At 42.5% G+C, this 22,028-nt stretch overlaps 2 protein-coding genes across 5 annotated transcripts in view; both read right to left on the bottom strand.

The window, feature by feature from the left end:
• Positions 1 to 1,589: 1,589 nt before the first annotated feature.
• Positions 1,590 to 6,703, bottom strand: LOC109893254 (uncharacterized). 2 transcript variants are annotated; one of them, XM_020486383.2, is made up of 9 exons: positions 6,570 to 6,703; positions 6,239 to 6,335; positions 5,977 to 6,100; positions 5,660 to 5,817; positions 5,317 to 5,459; positions 4,830 to 5,004; positions 4,250 to 4,389; positions 3,463 to 3,625; positions 1,590 to 3,173 (listed from the first exon to the last, which is right to left on the bottom strand). In XM_020486383.2, exons 1-9 carry the CDS (start codon positions 6,590 to 6,592, stop codon positions 3,108 to 3,110), a joined length of 1,089 nt encoding a protein of 362 aa, XP_020341972.1. In that variant the 5' UTR covers positions 6,593 to 6,703; the 3' UTR covers positions 1,590 to 3,107. The 2 variants fall into 2 exon arrangements, with proteins under 2 accessions (XP_020341972.1, XP_020341974.1); XM_020486385.2 differs by having other exon boundaries at positions 6,471 to 6,574.
• A 3,915-nt stretch (positions 6,704 to 10,618) lies between these two features.
• The window catches only part of LOC109893253 (insulin-like growth factor 2 mRNA-binding protein 1), a 59,972-nt gene continuing 48,562 nt past the window's right edge, over positions 10,619 to 22,028 (bottom strand). The window contains exons 5-15 of one of the 3 annotated variants that reach the window (XM_020486382.2): positions 21,680 to 21,734; positions 20,270 to 20,557; positions 19,843 to 19,977; positions 19,513 to 19,635; positions 18,540 to 18,675; positions 18,207 to 18,323; positions 17,889 to 18,005; positions 17,434 to 17,508; positions 16,994 to 17,125; positions 16,707 to 16,820; positions 10,619 to 16,533 (exon numbers count right to left, since the gene is read on the bottom strand). In XM_020486382.2, the coding sequence (XP_020341971.1) occupies positions 16,369 to 16,533; positions 16,707 to 16,820; positions 16,994 to 17,125; positions 17,434 to 17,508; positions 17,889 to 18,005; positions 18,207 to 18,323; positions 18,540 to 18,675; positions 19,513 to 19,635; positions 19,843 to 19,977; positions 20,270 to 20,557; positions 21,680 to 21,734 (1,457 nt within the window). In that variant the 3' untranslated portion in view covers positions 10,619 to 16,368. Of the gene's footprint in view, positions 16,534 to 16,706; positions 16,821 to 16,993; positions 17,126 to 17,433; positions 17,509 to 17,888; positions 18,006 to 18,206; positions 18,324 to 18,539; positions 18,676 to 19,512; positions 19,636 to 19,842; positions 19,978 to 20,269; positions 20,558 to 21,679; positions 21,744 to 22,028 lie in introns of all 3 variants that reach the window. The other 2 variants (XM_020486380.2, XM_020486381.2) reach the window with 2 other exon arrangements.

Here is a 22,028-nt window from a genome sequence, read left to right as displayed (position 1 = left end):
CTCCAAGTGGGCTGTCGTGTGCCTTGTACTGAGGATTGGCTTCCGTCTGGCCACTCTACCATAAAGGCCTCATTGGTGGAGTGCTGCAGAAATGGTTGTCCTTCTGGAAGGTTCTCCCATCTCCACAGAGGAACTCCGGAGCTCTGTCAGAGTGACCATCGGGTTCTTGGACACCTCCCTGACCAAGCCCCTTCTCCCCCGATTGCTCAGTTTGGCCGGGCTGCCAGCTCTAGGAAGAGTTCCAAATTTCTTCCATTTAAGAATGATGTAGGCCACTGTGTTCTTTGGGACCTTAAATGCTCTGACATGCACTGTCAACTGTGGGACCTTATATAGACAAGCATGTTCCTTTCCAAATCATGTCAAATCAACTGAATATACCAATGGTGGACTCCAATCAAGTTGTAGAAACATCAAGGATGATCAATGGAAACAGGATGCACCTGAGCTCAATTTTGAGTCTTATAGCAAAGGGTCTGAACACTAATGTAAGTAAGGTATCTTTTTTAAATTTTATATATTTGCAAAAATGGCTTAAAGACCTGTTTTTGCTTTGTCATTAAGGGGTATTGTGTAGATTTATTAAGAACATGTTTGTTTATCCATTTTAGAATAAGGCTGTAACGTAACAATTTGGAAAAAGTCAAGAGGTCTGAATAATATCCGAATGCACTATAACTGTTAAAAACCTCTATAACATAAACAAGTAATTGTCTGTTTAAGACTGCCCTATGGAAAGCTAGGGAGCTCCCAGTGACTAGACACGGGTATTACTGGGGACAAAAACAAAGTACGACTGATGCTGATTGGTGAGACTACTGTATCATATTGAAGACAGAAAAACAAGATCCCTTTCACTTGTGTCCACAGTGGAGTGGAATCTGATCTATGAAGAGGATTATCAAACCGCCCAACCCCAAAGTGAGGAGAATGTAACCTAATAACTGCAGAAGCTGCTGCACACTTGGATCAGAAGTGGGTCAAACCATTCACATAACCAACTTTTCACAGCTCCGACATTGGCCCCGCCTGCTGCATCCCAGGGAGCCAATTGATAGTCAGCAGGTGAGGAATGAGGAGCGAAGCATGAAGCAGGGAGGTTAACTGTGACAGTGTGAAAAACGAGGGAGAGCAGGCTCTCAAGTTGAAGTGCCAAGTAGCTCAGACAAACCACCAAAGGGCATGTCTTTTCAAGAATACGAGAGCAGGTTGTCAACAGCTTGTACGTTAAGTTACAAAGTCAGGTGGAAAGAAATATAACATTACTTGTGGAAGCCATTGAAGACCCATCTCAGATCTCAGGCCATTTCTCTTCAGGCTTTTGACAGCTTTCAGGGTTGACTTTATCCAGAGCCATAGGCTCTGTCTGTCAACCCATAGATTATCTAACCACATGCTGTCAGCCTACGGGGAGCAAAATAATGTACACAGTGTACATAGTTACTACTCTAGTAGTTATAGGGGTGCTGATGACTAGAAGAGCATAAACTTTGATAAAGAAAAAAAAGTTGCACTCCTCATTCGTCACAATGTGATTTATTTATTTTTCACCTTTTCTTTAAGTCTAAATATGAAGAAAACCAAAAACATTTTCACCAAAATGGTATGTTATTTATTTACATGAGTCGTAATATTGTTACAACAATACATAGACAAGACAACAGATACAGCTAGAAGACAAAACAGAGCAACATTAGATAGAGTCATGAGATATTTACTAGGGATGTGCAGCTCTCCCTTCATGAATGATTCGATACGCATCTAGATAGCTACATGGGCTATGATATGATACAGGAACGATATGTTTAAGTCTTAAATGATTAGGTTTGATTAGGGGAATGAATAGATGCGATTCGTTTCTATTTAGTATTTTTTGTCGTTGTATGAACACATTAATTTTTAAATAATATCTGCTAATGATTATAGAGCTCAGGAGCTGGGCCTATCTGAGCTGGATCTGTCTGAGATTACTTCTATAAGCTGAGAGCTCCTCTGTGTGTCAATATCAATGATATAGGCACATGAGCTGAGCCATAGGGCAGACTGAGCATCTACCACCCCACTATCATCAGATTAGGGCAATTTATGCTTTTTGTCCCCCCAGTTTTTAAAAACAAATCTGCAATTACCATCACCCACTCATTAACTTGTCATTTTTGCAGATAAAACGTGTTGAGCTTGTACTATGTCAATATTTATCTTCACAAATTAGCATGGCATTTACTATAATGTAGCATTGGATTTTAACAGTTTCAAAAGCAAATGGTTTAGACCGTTTGGAATTTTATGGAGCTTATCCTGCTCTGACCAATGTATGTGACCATGCGCAGCTCTCAAAAATGATTGAGGTCCTTTATGAAATTACCCCATTCATGTAGAAATGACCAAATACACTGTTTAAAAAAAAAAAAACTACACAAACTATTTATTATGGTGACCTGAACAATCTAAAAATCAGAATGATTGAAAACTCCAATCAGCAGTTCGATGCGAGGTGTGTCCAATCCGGTAGACTACACAACTCCAGTAAAAAAAAACTATTATACATAGCATTTGGTAACAATGTCCCAGCAAATTACATTGGTTGTCACTCAACTAATAAACCCTATGATGATATTGTGAAAGCCATTTTCAAAGCATCTGAATGCTGAAGGTGCCGCGCTGATGTACGAACAGCCTATTAGAACAGGGATAGGCCTACCTCTAGTTGGCGCATGCAGCTGTCGCTACCTGCACTGTGCTCACAATTATCTGACAGTCATACGCAGTTAAATACATAAAAGTTCAATAGCCTACTGAACTAAAGGAGGACGCATTAACTCAGTCATAACACATAAGAGGTATTTTTGGAATAAAACAATGAGTGAAAAACATCAGTGAACTGACGATTGTAACATCTGAATCAGTTCTGACCGACGCACACTTAATTTGGATTGGTTTGGGCTCCTGCAGACCCATGCACTAGTATCTTAAAACATTTGAACCAGGACCGATGCATCAGTAAATTGTTACATTCCTAATATTTACATATTACAGAGGCAAGAGCGCCATTTAGTGATCCTGGAGAGAAACAGCCACTTCCTCTGTGTAGACTAGAGAGAGGATGGTCAGACGTTCGGACTGGAGGAGAGGAACTCCAGCCACTCTGTCAGAGAGAGGGTCTTCTGGGGAGGCTGCAAATTCAAACAACATGTCTCACATTGTAACGGAATGGAATGTAAAAATCAATATCACTTATGTGGTTGTTTGTAGCTGTGGATTTCCAATTTTAAGGGGATCTCCAAAAAAATACTGACCCCAGAGGGTAAATAATAACTTCAAGAACAAAATAATTAATGTTTAAGAGTAGATAACTAGAAGGGCAAGGACAGTGCTCCATCTTTGCTAAAAAGGTGTTTGCTAATACCATTTCAAATGGGACTCAATACATCAATAAACAGGTAATGGCGATGGACGTTTTACCTGTAGGACAGCATTGTCGACCAGTTCTCCGTCCCTGCGTACAGAGATGAGTGTAGCTGTGCCTCTGGAGGGGTAGCCCTCCTCCACCCTCAGGCTACACACACTAGAGGCAGTCTTCAGGAACACGAGCAGTCTCTGGCCTGGACGCCAGTCTATAGCAAACCTACACACAGGAGAAATACTCACCATGTCAAACACATGTGTTAAAGAATGAAAACGTCATCATGTTTGGAATATGAAAATGTCCACATACGAATAAGCTCTCACAGACTAATTCTTGCTTAGAAGTGTTGGAGTATAAGCAATATTATGAACATAAAGTGTTATAGTGTGATTGAGAATGCATTGGAAAAGGTACTCAATATTGGCTGGCAACTTCTACTCACCTTCAGTAGAACTGAGTAGTTCAGAATACTGAAGATATTCTGTCAGGGGTCATTAAAAACAATCTTTGTTGGGTTCGTAGCTGAGCAAGTTATGGTTGTTGAGTGCTACTCCACGTTTTAGTTTGCAGAAATTGCTCAGTTTGAGTGTGTTGATCTGATCGACTGTATACATTGGTTTTTGTAAGTGCGTGTGTCTCAATGATCCCTCTCCAAGAGAGAGGCAGTGGGATATAGTCTAACGGCTGCTTTTAATGCTTCAGATAATGTGGTAATGCCATTCAAACAGCAACAGGATTCGATCTCAGAAAGAAACATCATTCCACTTTATCATTGAACATCAAGGGTCTCGCTTCGATCATCACTGACTGATCTTTGTAGGCACTGTGTGCGTGTGTGCGTACCTGGAATGCAGGGCCTGAATCTCAGCCAGCATCTCTCCCTGGCTGGTGTAGCACTGCATGACCTCCAGCACTGCAGCACTGAGATGAGAAAGGCAACCCTTCATGGACACCTCTAACAGCCCTGCAGTACCCTGATACACCTAGAAGGAGGGAGAGAGGGACAAAGTGGGGGTTATGACTAATGGTGGCAAAAAATGCTATTTTCTCAATAGGTGCCAAAAACAGAGAAATAATATAGACAGATATCTTACTTGGCTAAATCTAACAATGATTCCCATCTAGAACACAAGGAATACAAAGGGGCTCAGGGGGAGCTAAGGAGAAGAGGTGTAGGAACTAGGATGGAACCGGACCAGGAGCTATGGAAAATATGTGTAAGGACCAGAAACCAAACCAGGAGTGTATTAATTTGTCGCACAGTGTAGCAAAATGTTTTGCAACGCAAACCAATTACTCGAAACTGAAAACTTTAAGCAACTAAAACAAGAGTTTGTATTGGACAAATTCAAGAAGGTACCTATACATTTTGTTTGGTTCCTAATGAATACCACCCAGGTCGGAGGTCAGCAGTATTGTTTACCTGGAGGTGGAAGTGGTCATCAGGGCTCCAAGTGACAGTCAGTCTGAGGGGCTCCAGCTGGCCAGAAGTGGACCCACAGGAGCGGGGCCTCAGTTCCACACACAGCTCTGAGGACCCCACTGACAGCAGCCTACACTGCATCACCCCCTGTGTCTCCTCCACATAGCCCTGCAGGCTGGTTGACAGGAGACAGAGTTGAGTATGGACTGGAGCAGGGCAGTCAGGTGCCCACCCTCGTTTGGAATTACCAAGGGGCTAGGTTAGGGGTTCTGGTTTGATTTTAGACTGGGGAAAAATCTAAATGTTTGTTTTTCTCACATTCATTATGAAATGGGACATTGAATGACAGTTCTAATACCAGAGTGAACAATATGGAAGTGTGGTAGCTCAAGACTAAAGTCAAAGCAAATTAGTGGAGGTGGGAGAGTAGAAATAGGACATCTCTGCGAGGATGTATGATTGGTGGATAGCGCTGCTTGTCACTCACGCGTCTCTCAGGTGCTGCCAGTCAGCCGAGCGGTCCAGTGTGGCGTCGGTCTCCGCCCTCAGCTGGGCCAGCTGCCCCTCACACACACGCAAGGCATTGTAGGCTATCTGGAGAGACTCCCCCATCTGCAGGCTGAGATCTTTCTATGGGAGAGATGTGGAAAGACATCACATATCCAAAACATGGCAAAGGACTGATACAAAGTAACCATACAAACGACCATGTCCGTCGAAAGTCTGCGAATTGTGATAGGACCGTTGCTCTTTTTAAAAATTGGAAAGTCGCCATACAGACTAAAGGGTGTGTGTGTGTCCGTGAGAACGCATCATTAGTGCACGTATACCTTATTTTCTAGTGCTGTGACCAGGTTTGTCAGTCGGTCCCGTTTGTGGTGCAGTTTGTCCATCATGTCCCGTAAGGTGCTAATGAGTGCCTCCACCTCCTGGACACCCTCTTTATATTCACTCTTCAGGACCTTCCAGCGGCTGTGAGCCTCATTGCCTGTGCACAGAAGACCAGTCATTTACAAAAGTACTACAAAAAAGGGGATCTCCCGAACCCCTTGGGGTACTATTAAGTGGTACTAAGAGGCCATGGAAGTAAGGATATCTTGAGTGGCATTATTGCTGATTATGTGTTGGGTGTGTATCTGTGTGTTACCGGGGTTTGGGGGGCATGGTTCATTAAACAGCTGGTCAGTTGTCTCCAGTCTCTCCAGAAGCTGCATCATGTCATCAAGCACAAACAACTGTCTGCCCAAAATCTTCTGTTTACTACGACTCTCCTGAACAACACAGATAGTACTTATAAATGTAATTAACGCAATGCATATATTTTTCTTTGACCAACTCCAACATTTTGACGAGTTGTTTGGCCAAGCATTTCAAAGTGTCTAAAGTAGGTGAGGTGTTAACCTACTCACAGATAGGTATGGCACCATCAACTCCGCTTCCCCACCCTCATGATGCTCTGCCCCATCGTACAAATCCAAATGTACATGGTCGCATCTTTCAAGCAACCTGAAAACGATGGTTCAGAGTCAAACTAAGAAAAGCTAGTTAACGTTAGCAACTAGCTTGCTTGTCTAGATCCTCACATTTTGACAGATATTGTTAGGGATTTACAATTAACTAGGCTATTATAACAAGCCTTACCGCGATTCATAATTTGACGAAAGGCACTATATTACGGAATAGGGTTGAAATACATCGCATAAGATTATTCAATTTGATAAAAATGCTTAAGGAACTTACGCTTGAACAGCCTCAGTAGCCATTCGGGTTTTCAAAATTCAGCGACCGCTGTTCAACGTGGAATGTGATTGGATAGATTATTGTCCAATTAGGTTGAAAGTAGGTCTTGCGTCGTGAAAAAGGGAGCGGCTTCTTTCATATCCATAAAAGGCAACATTTATAAGAAAATCTATGTAAAAGCATAGAAATGGTCTGCTTTTTCATTTTCTTAGATGTTTTCAAATGTATTTATTAGCAGCAGAGGCTCCTTTACTACCGAACTCAACAGTACTTTAGACATAAATACACGTGATGAGTGACATTTCAATCAGGACACTACCAAGCTAGCACATTTGGTTCCTTGGAAGTTGTGGGAATGGAAGTGTTTGGTTTCACATTGGTTCTAGGAACGAATTCATACGTTTCCTGACCGGTAAAACTGAAAGGTTTTAAACGTTCTGAGAACAGAAGTGAATATTTAGCTTGTTCTGAGAACGTTCATTTTTAGGTTGCAGGCAGGTTCTGACAATGTTTTTCTATGGTTTCTGAAGGTTTTCCTGGGAAGATTTACTAACGTTCTGAGACTGGAAATTATAGGTTATTTGGAGGTTTTAGAAAAACTTAACTTTCACTTGATATTTATATTTTAATAAGACTTTTAATAACACTGCTAGCTCAGTTTGGGTTAACTGTTTTCAACTCCAAGCACAGATAGGTCACATGGAAATTATTTTGCTTAGGCATCAACCATGAAAAAACATATTTTTTTTTAAATTGTGGCATGGAGTCAGTGATGCTCAAACCTATGATCTTCTGTTCTCTATCCATGGAATTAGTCCACAGCGCCACCAGGATGGAGCTAGCATGGTGTGTGTATTTTTAAGAGATCCCATTTAAAAGGAAACAAGTACTCATTAAGATCAGGTGTTGCCAATTAGTGTGCTCGGCTAACGCACTGAAACACACTTAATAAGACAGATGATAGAGAGTTTTGTTGGAACTGAGAACAGAATGTACATGTTCTTAGAACGTTACCAATCTTTTCTTCTTTTTTTTTTATAAGAAAATGTTCTCAATGTTCTGAGAACATTAACTTTAAATAGGACTATGAGTAAACGTGCAGAAAAAAGTTATGCTGAAGTACTGAAATTCTCACTTAAGAAACTTATGGTTCTCAGAATGTTATGTGGGTATCTTGTGCCCAGAAAATTGTGGGAAGGTTGTATGCAAAATAACCATAGAACAACCATGCTCTCACCAAGCTCTAAGAAACATGGTTCTCAGAACGTTATGTGCTAGTTATTCTTTTTAATAAGAGGGGGGGTACTGCTAAATTCATAGACTGTAAAAAATTAATTATAGGACCTTGACCTAGCCAAGCATGTACCCATGATATAATTATTCTATGTGTCAGAGGAACACATTGCCTCAGAAAGTAAAGCATTTTGGTAAACTCTGCTGAGAATATATAGGCCTAAATAAGTATTTGTTAATACCAGTGTTTTAGGTTGCTTCTAAGTTATTCCAGGAAAGTTCAATAGCATAGGGTTCCTAGACTCTTCATCAATATCTTTGATTGGAATTTCAAACTCTAGATCGAGACATGATACATAGTGATCCTCCAATGCTCCTTACAGGATACATCACTGCACTCTATACTCCTCTGTAAACTGGTAATCTCTGTATACCCGTCGCAAGACCCACTGGTTGATGATTATTTATTAAACCCTCTTCGGCCTCACTTCCCCCTATCTGAGATACAGTTGAAGTCAGAAGTTTACATGCACCTTAGCCAAATACATTTAAACTCAGTTTTTCACAATTCCTGACATTTAATCCTAGTAAAAATTCCCTGTCTTAGGTCAGTAAGGAACAGCCCTTTATTTAAAAATTGTGAAATGTCGGAATAATAGGAGAGAAAGATTTATTTCAGCTTCTATTTCTTTCATCACATTCCCAGTGGGTCAGAAGTTTACATACACTCAAATAGTATTTGGTAGCATTGCCTTTATATTGTTTAACTTGGATCAAATGTTTCGGGTAGCCTTCCACACGCTTCCCACAATAAGTTGGGTGAATTTTGGCTCATTCCTCCTGACAGAGCTGGTGTAACTGAATCAGGTTTGTATGCCTCCTTGTGCACACACTTTTTCAGTTCTGCCCACAAATATTGAGGTCAGGCCTTGAGGTCAGGGCTTTGTGATGGCCACTCCAATACCTTGACTTTGTTGTCCTTAAGACATTTTAGCACAACTTTGGAAGTATGCTTGGAGTCATTGTCCATTTGTAAGACCCATTTGCAACCAAGCTTTAACTTCTTGACTGATGTCTTGAGATGTTGCTTCAATATATCCACATAATTTTCCTGCCTCATGATGCCATCTATTTTGTGAAGTGCACCAGTCCCTCCTGCAGCAAAGCACCCCCACAACATGATGCTGCCCCAACTGGCCAAACAGTTCTATTTTTGTTTCATCAGACCAGAGGGTATTTTCTCCAAAAAGTACAATCTTTGTCCCCATGTGCAGTTGCAAACCGTAGTCTGGCTTTTTTATGGGGGTTTTGGAGCAGTGGCTTCTTCCTTGCTGAGCGACCTTTCAGGTTATGTCGATATAGGACTCTTTTTACTATGGATATAGATACTTTTGTACTGGTTTCCTTCAGCATCTTCACAAGGTCCTTTGCTGTTGTTCTGGGATTGACTTGAACTTTTCACACCAAAGTACATTCATCTCTAGGAGACGAAAGGCATCTCCTTCCTGAGCGGTATGAGGGCTGCGTGGTCCTATTCAGGCATTTGGAAATTGCTCCCAAGGATGAACCAGACTTGTGGAGGTCTACAATTGTTTTGAGGTCTTGGCTGATTTCTTTTGATTTTCCAATGATGTCAAGCAAAGAGGCACTGAGTTTGAAGGTAGGCCTTGAAATACACAGGTACACCTCCAATTGACTCAAATGATGTCAATTAGCCTATCAGAAGCTTCTAAAGCCATGACTTCATTTTCTGGAATTTTCCAAGCTGTTTAAAGGCACAGTCAACTTAGTGTATGTAAACTTATAACCTACTGGAATTGTGATACAGTGAATTATAAGTGAATTCATCTGTCTGTAAACAATTGTTGGAAAAATTACTTGTGTCATGCATAAAGTAGATGTCCTAACCGACTTGCTAAAACTATAGATTGTTAACAAGAAATTTGTGGAGTGGTTGAAAAACAAGTTTTAATGACTCCAACCTAAGTGTATGTAAACTTCCGACTTCAGCTGTATCTACTGCAGCCCTCATCCTCCACATACAACACCTGTTCTGCAAGTCACATTCTGTTAAAGGTCCCCAAAGCACACACATCCCTGGGTCGCTCCTATTTTCAGTTTGCTGCAGCTAGCGACTGGAACGAGCTGTAACAAACACTCAAACGGGACAGTTTTATCTCAATCTCTTCATTCAAAGACTCAATCATGGACAATCTTACTGACAGTTGTGGCTGCTTTGTGTGATGTATTGTTGTCTCTACCTTTTTGCTCTTTGTGCTGTTGTCTGTGCCCAGTAATGCTTGTACCATGTTTTGTACTGCTACCATGTTGTTATGTTGTGTTGCTACCATGCTGTGTTGTCATGTGTTGCTGCCTTACTATGTTGTTGTCTTAGGTCTCTCTTTATGTAGTGTTGTGTTGGCCTGGGTTTAAAAATAAAACAAATACAATATAAATATAGGACAAATCACAAATCACAACAAGAGACAACACAACACATGATTTGTGTTTTGTCCTATATTTATATTGTATTTATTTTTTATTTTTAAACCCAGGCCCCGTCCCCGCAGGAGGCCTTTTGGTAGGCCGTCATTGTAAATGAGAATTTGTTCTAAACTGACTCGCCTAGTTAAATAAAGGTGAAATAAAAAAAATAAAAACAGTGTTCCACTCATAGAAATATAATGAGTTATTCTAGTTCTGTGGTTAAATTGTAATTTTTCTGTAAAGACCACAGTGGGGGAAGAAGGCAGTGGTGGAGGTACTGTATAGAGGAAGAAAAAGACTACACAGCAAACACACAAGACAGAAGCGGGTTCCGGTTTTCTCATCTTTTAATAACACATTCATATCTATGCTCTGTTTTGTTTACAAGGAGTTTAAAACAAGTCTTGATGAGAACTAAAGAAATCAGGCGGGCAGAAGTTGAAAGGCCAAGGCCCCAGAGGTGGAGGAGGGCTGGCAGCAGAGCAGAGCCCGATAGATGGGCCCCTCTCTCTCTCCATGTCCTCCTCCTCCAGCTACTCCGGAGACTGACCAGCTAAACAGGTCCTTTCTTTTCAAATGAATCATTCAAAATAAAAAATTAAAATCTAAATCGTTTAGACATCATGCTGCTCTGAAAAGGTTTTACTGAGTGTTATTATGTTGCAGTTCACAGAGAGAGAATCCTAATGCATCCAAACACAAGAAATACAATCCTATGTCATTTGAAAAAGCAATCAGAAAATAAATCAAACAAAAAAAGAGAAAGAATGTTGAGGCTAAAACGTACATCTAATGAAGAACAAAAATGCAATTGGATAATAAAATCTTGTTTATCTTGCTTTTTGAGAAAAACAAATACTTAAGTTCAATTTTAAGTTCAACTTTCAAAACAGCTTCTAACAACAGAGAAAACAAAATCATCTTTGGAAGAAGTAAAAGTTTTTATTTTCCTTTAATAGACTATGAACTACAGTATATGGAGATGCAGCTACCCAGTTATTTATTCATTTACTTTTATTTTTATTTGAGCATTTTCAAATGTTAAACTTTTTTGTGTCCTTTTTTAATTTGACCTTTTACCAATTTTTTTCCTAAGAGGTAGATCAACAAAGAATTTACATGGTTACAGGTATCGTTCCCCTTGATTGAGGAAGTCAAAACAAAGGGAGAGATGGAAGAGGGGCAGAGCTGGAGGAGGACTGTGGGAGGAGGAGGGTGGGACACTGGGCCTCAGGACCCCAAGGTGAGGGCCTATGGGGGAGCTGGTTATCTGAAGGGGTCAAGGAGAAATGTGGAACAGGCACAGAGTGTGGTGAATCTAATGAGGGATAGAAGCAATTTCAGGGCCCTTGGGTTCTCATTCAAGAGAGACCGAACAACCCTGCTCCACCAAAAGAGCCACAAGGGTTTAGTTTCCCATGTATTCACTTTGTTCCAATCCTCAGTGCCCCCTTATCACTCAAACCAACATGTCCCAGGCCTTATGGGGATGCCCATAATAAACCCAGTCACTCCCCACATATAGTCCTCTCCTGCCCTGCTCCTGCACCCCACTTCACTCTCTGTATCTATTGTTATTTTTACAGTCCCAACTCAAAGCTGAAGAGGTAAAAATTAAAATTTAAAAATAAATTAAAAAGAAAATACTGTAACATGCACTGTTTGCTCTTGTCTGGTTGATAAAAACAATCTTATGGCTAAGTCTTGAGGTAGCGTTCCCAGTTATGTGTGAGGTTTGTCTTATCTTTGTAGCACACATCTATGATATTTCGTTTAAGTGAAGACCAGAGTCTACCAATGAGGAAAAAAACATTGTGGTGTGCATCTTTGTTTCAATAATCATAGCCGTCATTACGAAAGCTTGAATCTGTCGTCAATATGCTAAGCTACAAGCTTTGATGGGTAGTTTCAAAATAGTTTTGTCATATTGTTGTGGGTTTGTTTTATAAGTGGATAATCAACAGTCCACATGCCAAATGTTGACCATGAATATAGCTTGTCGACATATCACTCAAATTGCATAAAAAAGGACTTCAGTTTAGAGATGTCGAAAATTTTGTTTGTGGAGACAAAAGTGAGCCATTCGCTTTGCCACAGACAATGAGCATGGATTTCATGTTATAGTGCTTCAAAGTGTGAGGGCTGAAGACTAAGCCACTCAGTGAACAGACCAGGTGTCATCCATTACAGATAAAACCAAATTCTTATTCTTTCTCTTTTTGAGTACTAAAACTTGTTTGGCACAGTTATTACTTACATCATGTAATGCGTTACATGTTAGTATTTTGTCTTTATTTAGTAGCTGTTTATGAGATCTGTGCATTAAAAACATGATCAGAAGAAAAAAAGGTAATCAACTATTTTTCCAAACTAAAGCAATGGAAACAAATTGAAAAAAGTATATGTAATAAAACTAGATACATCTGAACAGAAGTGAGAAAACGAACACAATCGAGGCCAGCGTAAGAGAGGGTGGAGGACTCCGTAGTTCCCCTCAACTCCCAAAAATGAAATGATTTAAAAAAAAAGGTCCTCCTAGTCCTGTGGAGTACAGAAAAGTACAAATAAAATCCTGGTAGTAAGAGAGTGTGAGTAGAAGGATCTTAAACCAGGGTGGTGAGATAGTGAAAGAAGACTAGAGGGGAGGAGGTTACGTGTGTGACGTTAAGTCCACTTTGACTGGACTATATGGTGTACAGTTGCATTTCCAGTGACCTAACATAAATAGGCAATTCTTGTACATCAAACAAGGGTACGCTATTTGTCTGTCAGTCTCTGACATAGTAGATAATAGTCCCTCCCCCGCTTTCCACAAAAGATTGGCCCATCTCCCATCACTCTTCTACACCTCCCTTACTAAATTGCATCAAGTTTAAAAAGTCCTGGAGGTTCTCGGTCATTTCAATATTTAGTTGTTTACATTATTCAATTAGTGTAACAGTATTTAACCAGATGTCATGTCCAAATAAAGCTTGCTGTATAGAAAAAGATTTAAAAAAAAAAAAATGGCTGCAGTCTGAATAATCCAAAATAGTGTGTCTTGGTGTTTGTGAACAGAGCTCTATGGGTCGGAAAGAGACGGAAACTTCTGAGGAGCATTTACCCCACATGATGATGGAGTCATATGCTCCTTTCATATGCTCATTGCCAAGGAGACCTCTAAACATGTCAAGTCAGCTCTTGCCATGGCGAAAAACAAGAAGTTGCCGTCTCTTGAAAAAAAATGGAAGCATAAACAGTAGAATAGACTTTCACCTGTCGATGGTGAGAAAGTATGTTTCAAAGCCGCTGGCCAGTCTACTGGATGTGTTTAGTGAATAGCTCAGGCTGTGGAAATGATGCTATCTGGCAGTGTCAATCAGTGACCTGGCACGTTTTACTCTTCGAATTTTCCATCATTTCTCATCATTTTCCCCCCCCATAGTTATTTCAAAAATACAAAAGTCTGGTGATCGGTTTCCTTTTACATCTAATGAACAGGTTGAATCCATTTATTTGATGCATTTTTTTCAACTTCCTTGCTTTCTGCTCCCATTTTTAAAAGGTTTTTGAACACCCCTCTGTCTGTTGAAAGACAAACCGAGTCCATAGGTTCTCTTTCTACTTTTTTTCTGCTTTTTTTTACACCCCACCACTTCCCCCGCAAAAAAAATGTAACACTTAAAACCAAGAAACAAAAAAAATCACTAACACACCCAAACCCACACGCGATCACACTCACAGATCTGTGAGTGTGGGGAGGGCTGAGGCTTATTGGTCAGTGCACAGAGTTAATAAATATTCACATTCAGTGTTTTCAGAGCAAGGGGACAGATTGAATGCCCTTCAGTCTTCCATCAACATTTATCTGGCACAGCACTAAAGATGGACTGCAACATGTAAGTAAACATTCTGCGCATTAAGATGATGTCATCATGAAACAGACAAGAGGGCCTCGGATACACAGTGGTCAAAGTCATATCATGGGAATTCTGCCTCAAAAACCTATCCTGTCATGCTGTCAGTATTCTAGTTCAGCAGTATAACAAATTATAGCTTGTATGACAAACATATATAATCATAAATAACCTTTTGACCATGTCAAAAACATAATTACCGGGACCTGATCATAACCCACACCCATGGTGTGGTATGGACCAACATGTGCCCAGAGACCCTCTTGACTAACAGCGACATTCCCCATTGGCCAATACTCTGATTTTAAAGACCGAATGCTCCAATCATACTTCAGAAGAGCCAGAGGCTGCCCCCAAAGCAGGCATGACAACACATGACATGGTCCTCTATCACCTAGCTATTGTTGGCTAATTTCACTTTCTCTTCTGGGGCATCACCTCTGGGTCATTCTGATTTTCAAAATAAAAGTCACACGAAAAAAAAACAGAAAAAAATAACCAAAGCAACAAGACAAAACCTAAAAAATGTATTTATTTTTTCTTAAAAAAATAAAAAATATTCAGGACTATCAGCTTTATATAAAACACCAGCAAGCAAAAAAAAAGTTAGGAATACTGAGGTAACAATACCCTGAGGTAGGTTTTTATTTTTAATTTCATTTTATTTAATCTTTTCTAGTAACGGTGAGAGCGCCCCATGCTTCTACCCCTCCTTCATTAGGTGGGGTCTGGAAGCGTCACCAGCAGGCCTTCAGCGGAGGGGGGAGAGAGAGAGAGGAAGCCATCCCCACTAACTGTTATTACCTTTCCATCTAAAGGCAAGGACTGTGGATCAACTCACCTGACCCATGCAGTCTTGGTCCTCAAAGACTGCTGTGTGTACTGTTTTTGATTCCATCTAGTCTCCTAACTCGTTTGTGACCTCAGTACGTGTGGGCCCAATCCTGCTTGGTATCAAATTTAACAATGGATTTCGTTTTTGATGTTTTCGTAGATCCAATAAAACGAAATCCAGAACACACATGGGTTTCCAAAGAACCGGTTTGGGTCTAAATTGGGTCTGAGCATGAAAAAGGCAACGAGCAAAATCAAATAAGACCTCTTGCCTGTCAGTCATTGCAGGACTGCTACACAGTATTTCTCCTTGCCCTCAATTCATTCTCCCGAGGGACTTGGGTTAACTCACATATCATATATATATAATATATATAAAATATGCCGTTTAGGCGTGGGCCGCTCGCCAGCGAGCATGGCTAGCTAGTTTACGGTCGTTCTCGTTCCGCGTCTCGGAGCTAAGTCTCTGCAATAGAACTGCAGGACTAGCCGCGGCCTCCACGCTCTTACTGATCTCTCACTGCTCCAACCACCAGACGCCTAGCGGGACCTCAGGAACAAACAGTGTCTCGGAAACGAGGCAGACCTGAGTCTCGAGGCGACCCCAAAAGGCAAGGCGATTGAGCGCAGCATTTCATTACATTTCATGAAGATTCTATTTACAACCTCATATTTTATTTTGTTCTTCTTAGATTTCTATGAAGGAGTCAAAGAGCAGTGTTAACAACTGCGGCCCCTCTGCTGAACTTTCATTGGCTGACGAAGGGTCACTTAATCCATGACCCCGCCCCCACTGCAATGGCTTCCCCGCCCCCTCTCCCGGCTCCCGATCACTGCATTCTATTAATAATACCTCTGAATAAACATTTCTATACATATATCTTTATCTTTAAAAAAACCACCCTTAAAATATAGGACTGGCTGGAGATGGTTAAGAGCTCAGTATGGGTTTAGTATCAAGTAGGCTGGCCTATCCAAGTGTGATCAGGGAAAGTAGTCGCTCTCCATATGAGGAGAACCAAATGACCCCCATTGGTGTGTGAGAGAGAGAGACCCTCTCTGAAACACACAAGGACGCCTCTACCTACCACCTCCTCCAAACAACTCACCATTCCCAGTCAGTCGCTCTGGCCTGGCATCTGGTCTCTGTTTTCTCTAAGTTTGCTTTGCCTCTCTTTTTTTCCTCTCTAAACTTTGTCCTCTCTCAGGTGTTTCCTCTCTCTGACTCAGTTTGACTCGCATCTCTCCTGTCTATCGCTGGGTCCATGTGTCGCTCTCTTTTATACGTCCATTCATCTATCCGCCGTTCGTTTTTCTGTCTGTCTGTCCGGTAAGGTCCCTCTGCCCCGTCACTTTCTCTGGGGCCGGGGCTCCTGTGCCAGTCCCTGGGAGGGCCCCATCTCAGACAAGACCTGTGGGTGTGGCCCCTGGCGCTCCCCCTGGCGCTCCCCCATGCCTCCCTTCTGCTGCTGCCTGACCTGCGTAAGAATGTCCCTGATCTTCCTTTGGGCCAACTGCAGGAGACAACAACATATGAGTGAGCATGTGAGAAGACTGAAGACTACTGGAGAAACTGTTGACGGAAATGATGAGGAGAGGTTGGGGCCTCTTCAAATCTTGGTAGGTTCTATATAGCCAACTCCTATAGGCAGCTTATGAAAGAGAATGAGGACTAGGAGATCCTCACCTGGCTTGCGTAGAAGTGGCCGATGATCTTGACAATAACCTGGTCATTCTCGTCTGGGGTCTGTTCGCGAGGGACCACCACCTCAGCTGCAGTGAGGTTCTGTAGCTCATTCACCTGAGGAATAAAGAAGGTTATGTTAGTGATTTGCACTTAGATAAAACTAACATGACTGTTTATCGTGATTAGTGGTCCTATGCTCGGTTATTCTAGCTCAGGAGAGGATGGCCAGGGTACAAAAAGAGAAAGGGATGCAACCTGAAAAGGACCTAGAGACCCTTTACACTCACCGTCTTTCCGCCTTTTCCGATGACTCGGCCGGCAGCGGCAGCAGCTACCTTGATGTGCGTCTCCAGCTTCACTTCCTCCTTCGGCCCAAAGAAGTTTTCCTCCTTCAGTTTGCCATAAATCCTGCCCTGAGCCTGAGGTGGCAACAAAGAGAGTTTGACATCAAAAAGTAACTATACCCATGGCTTGACGTGTGACTTCAACAGGGATTTGGAGGGAAAAAAAGAGCGCATGAAGGAGAGGAAGAGTGTAAGGCTAAAAGTAGGGAAACACAGGTTGGAGGAGAGGAAACGGATGAAGGATGAGAAGGCAGGACAGGCAAGCAGAGACCACACACACAACAAAAGATGCAAACACCAAGAAGAGGGCTCCCAGTTCTGAACACGATGAAAAACAGAGGCTGAAAAAGAGATTGTCTCATCATGCTCCCATTCTACTGTACCTTGAACTGGGCCTCAGGTGGGCCGGTTACAATGACCATTCGCATCTTGGAGTCTGGAGCCTCAGCTGGGGCAATCTGGCAGGGGAAAATATATGAAGGTCAACTTAAACCACATAGATAGAGGTCTGTAGCACATGGGAACATGCAAAACTGACTCCTCAGCCTGAAGTCTCCCCACTTGTGCCAGCGAATAGCGAACTTTTCGCATGGCTGGCGCCGACTGGCAAGATGCTTCAGGAGGGCGGTCACGTGTGCTAGCAAGGCAGAGGTCCTGAGTTTGAGCCAGGTTTGGGCCGAATCAGAAGGAAGTTTTACCCGCTAAACAAGCAGCGTAACGTCCTTTATAGAGACATGATAAGTACAAGTATCGGTGTCTCAAAAAGTCATCGTTTTTTTCGAATCAGTTTCAGAGCGGTGATGAAATGCACTATTTACATCAGCTTGGGGTTTCTCACCTTGATTGATGCTCCAGCGAAGCGGCTCAGCTGTTTTATATGCTGTCCCTTCTTGCCAATAATAGCTCCTACCGCCTGGGCCGGGATGTACACATGGACTGTCTCCTGCTCAGGGGCCTGTAGGGTGACATGAAACAGTTACAACTGTATCACAACATGATACAACATCTAGAGGTTATTACCACACCACAACCCAACCCTGAGGCAGACCGAGGTAATGTTTGTGAGAGCTAGCATCAGCGTTTGCAAACACAGCAAACTGAGCTAAAGCTCAATGACTGGAACCCAACTAGCTTAGATAGAAGCCTGTGAACTTACCCCAAAAGAGCCGTAGGGGGATGCAGAGTTGCCTGGTGGGGGAGGGGGCATGGAACCGGAAGGGGGGAAAAGTCCAAGCGCTCCAAGGTTCAACCCGGGAATCAGATGAGTCTGTTGCTGGAGACAAGAAGCAGGTAAGTGCCAAAGGAACTGAACTGAGAGTGCATGATAGTTTGAGTGCATGTGACAATGACTGTATGTGCATTTCTCGCTATTAAAGTCAACAAATACAGGTGGAAACCTAAAGTGCCAGGGGCAGGAGAAAGATCTATGTGAGAGACCATTGTGTTTAAGAGAATTGGAGGCCAGTAACTTTATTGAGCATTGACTCACATTCATGGCGGCCATGTCATTGTCATAGGCCTCGCGCACTTTCTTCATGATCTCTGTCTCGGCCAGACAACAGGCCTCGATGGGTCCCTTCACTGTGATGGTCCTCTCTGGGTTGTACACGGTCAGGTCCTGGAGTCTGCAGACAGGTGCGGAGGGAAGGAAGAGAGGGTGGGAGAAGTGAAAGAGGAGGAGAAGAGGAAAGAGGGAGAGGTCAGGTGGAAAAAGGAGGAAGATAAGAAACAGGAAGAGTGGGTAGAATAAGAAAGAAGAAGGGGAGAGGAGCAGAGGGAGAAAAAGAACAAGAACGCTGTTAATCAACCATAGGTGATCATTGGAGACTACACTAATGAAGAAACCACTCAGTACATATAGTTCTATTTTTTTACCCCTTTTTTCTCCTCAATTGGTAGTTACAGTCTAGTCCCATCACTGTAACTCCCATACAGACTCTGGGAGAGGCAACGGTCGAGAGCCATGCATCCTCCAACACACAACCCCACTAAGCTATTTTTGACACACTGCTCACTTAACTCGGGAAGCCAGCCGCAACAATGAGTTGGAAGAAACACTGTACACCTGGCGACCGTGTCAGCGCCCGGCATGCCACAGGAGTCACTAGAGCGTGATGGGTCAAGGACATCCCTGCCAGCCAAACCCTCCCCTACCCCGGACGAGGCTGGGCCAATTGTGCACCGCTTCATGGGTCTCCCGGTCACGGCCGGCTGCGACACAGATTTGTAGTGACACAGCTAGCACTGTGGAGCAGTACCATAGACTGCTGCGCCACTCGGGAGGCCCGTACAACTGTACAATTATTCAGTCTCAGTCATTAGATATAGTCATAGGTTTCAATGACATGGTGCATGATCTTTCCTAATTGACCGTGGCAGCTCTGCGTAAACATAACCAGAGACCTGTGTGTTTCATGATGTGTGTAGATGTGTGTGTATGTTTTTAGATGTGTGTGACTAACGGGGAGATGGTAATCTTGGTGTCGGTGTCCTGCTCCACTTTTTTCAGGTTGCGCCCCTCCTTGCCGATCAGTCGGCCTACAAAGTTATTGTGAGCCAGGATCTTCAGGGGTACTTCTTCAGCACTGAGAGGATGAGGAGAACACAGTATGAGATTAAACACAGGAGAAAATCCAAATATACCGTTTCCTAACTGTATGCATAAACGTCCACCCCTAGCACAATTGGAGATACCGTTTTTTAATAGGAAAAGTTACAAAATAGCTGGAGGGTCACTTTAAAGTTTTCACACTGTGCAGGGTTGACAGCTGCTTCATGGACACTGCACTCACGTCTTGGTGTCCTTAGCCTCCTGTTGCATGATGTCCAGGATCATACGGCAGGCAGAGGAGCAGCCCTCAGGGGTGGAGTGGATGCTGATTGGTTTCTCAGCTGCGCCGGCATTCTCTTTGCGATGGACGTCAATTCTAGCAGGGACGGAAAACGCAGGAAAGTCAGTTTGGCCATACAGTATGGTGTCCACAAATAGGTGGGCTGGGCACTTTTAGTTTGTTTAAATTCAATCGAAAGCCCTTTGGGTTGTGCAATGCTCCCAGTACCTTTTCATACTCATATCATATCAGTAATGACTTTGCTCGGTCTATTCTAGCAACATGTTCTCTTTTAGAGGCCATACCGGTGACTTGCACTTACTTGATCTGGTTCTCTGGTACTCATCTGTTACTTACAGTATATTGGTCAAGTCATATTGGTACTCACTTGCTCTGGGTTTGTTTGGTGATGTTGCGGATGGTGGCACCCTCCTTGCCGATGATGGCCCCCACGTATTGGGTGGGCACCAGAAGTCGGAGGGGGATGTCAGCGTGCTGGTGTTTCGAAGGCATGCCTGATCCCGGGGAACCTCCACGGGGGCCGCGGGACCCGTAACCGGGGCGACGACTGTTGTCCTGGCCACGTTGGGAGTCGACATCGGACGTCTCATCTGGGATGTAGGAGACGCGCAAGGAATTGTTCTCAAACTCGTAGCCGTTCAGCTTCTGGATAGCCCTGGGAGAAAGAGGTGGATGTTACATTTCACATTTAATCACACATCGACAATATCAACAAAACTAGAAATGGTCGTTTATAAGGATGACGAAAGAGAAAGAAAGAATTCCTGTGGTTTGTGTCATTTATCCATGAGGTTTTCTGAAAACACTTTTATAATGAGTTTTATATGATTTTACTGAAAGAAAGTGGACCTTGAAAGCCAAATGTCTCAAAACAATGCTTTTCTTAAGTGAAACCTTCTACTATGGCCAAATTCATCAGCTGCATGTGTGTAGCTCATCTTTAATATCTTTGATCATTTTTGTTGCAGCGCAGCGCAATCCCCAACTGCAGTCCTACTATCATACCACTAGAGGTCAAGCGAGTGATATATATATATATATATTATATATATATATATATACATACACTAAATATACAAAAGTATGTGGATACCCGTTCAAATGAGTGGATTTCAGACACACCCATTGCTGACAGGTGTATAAAATTGAGCACACAGCCATACAATCTCCATAGACAAACATTGCCAGTAGAATGGCCTTACTGAAGAGCTCAGTGACTTTTAACATGGTACCATCATAGGATGCCACCTTTCCAACAAGTCAGTTGATCAAATTTCTTCCGTGCTAGAGCGGCCTCAGTCAACTGTCATTTTTTTTTTTAAACGGGTAAGTTGAATGAGAACACATTCTTTACTTATCTATTGTTCACCTAATACCTCTTTTTTTACTTAAAAATTGCACTGTTGGTTAGGGCCTGTAAGTAAGCATTTCACTGCTGTGTTCGGCACACGTGACAAATAAACTTCGATTTGATTTGAGTGTTCAAATATTGAAAAAACATTTGGACATAATTTAGCCCTATATGCTTTGTTCGTATGGTCCTCTGTAGCTCAGTTGGTAGAGCACGGTGCTTGCAATGCCAGGATAGTGTGTATGATTCCTGGGATGTCAAATGTATGCACTCATGACTGTAAGTCCCTTTGGATAAATGCGTCTGCTCAATGGCCTATATTATATGAACACAAAAACATTCAGATGAGCAAGGTGTGAAAGGATATGGAGTGGGTACATTTGTAAGTAGAGATATAGAAAATATTATGTACTATGGGAGACTTACTGTCTGGCATGTTCCCGAGTTCCATATGTGACGTTGACCACCGCAGTCTCACTGTCTGTGTTCACTAAGAAAAGCAGCCAGAGTGAGAGGAGAGGGGACGAGAGAGAGACGCAAGGAGAGAGAGAGAGAGGAGAGAGAGGAGGGGAGATTGCATAAGTCAGAGGCTATAAACCCACCTCCTTTCCATTTCCTGAACAGTTGAGCACTGAGAGTTATTGATATTGATTGACCTATGACAGAGCATGGGATATCCCATTGATCAAACCTGATTCGCTGACAGAGAAGGACTGAGAAGCAGTGATTTACCACTGACATAAAGACTTCCCTCTCGCAGTGTTTCCGGTAGACT

This window comes from Oncorhynchus kisutch, linkage group LG6, assembly GCF_002021735.2.
Source record: "Oncorhynchus kisutch isolate 150728-3 linkage group LG6, Okis_V2, whole genome shotgun sequence".
Classification (NCBI taxonomy): Eukaryota; Metazoa; Chordata; class Actinopteri; order Salmoniformes; family Salmonidae; genus Oncorhynchus; species Oncorhynchus kisutch.
Note: the sequence above shows the minus strand (reverse complement) of the source record. Positions and strands in the feature narration are given on the sequence as shown.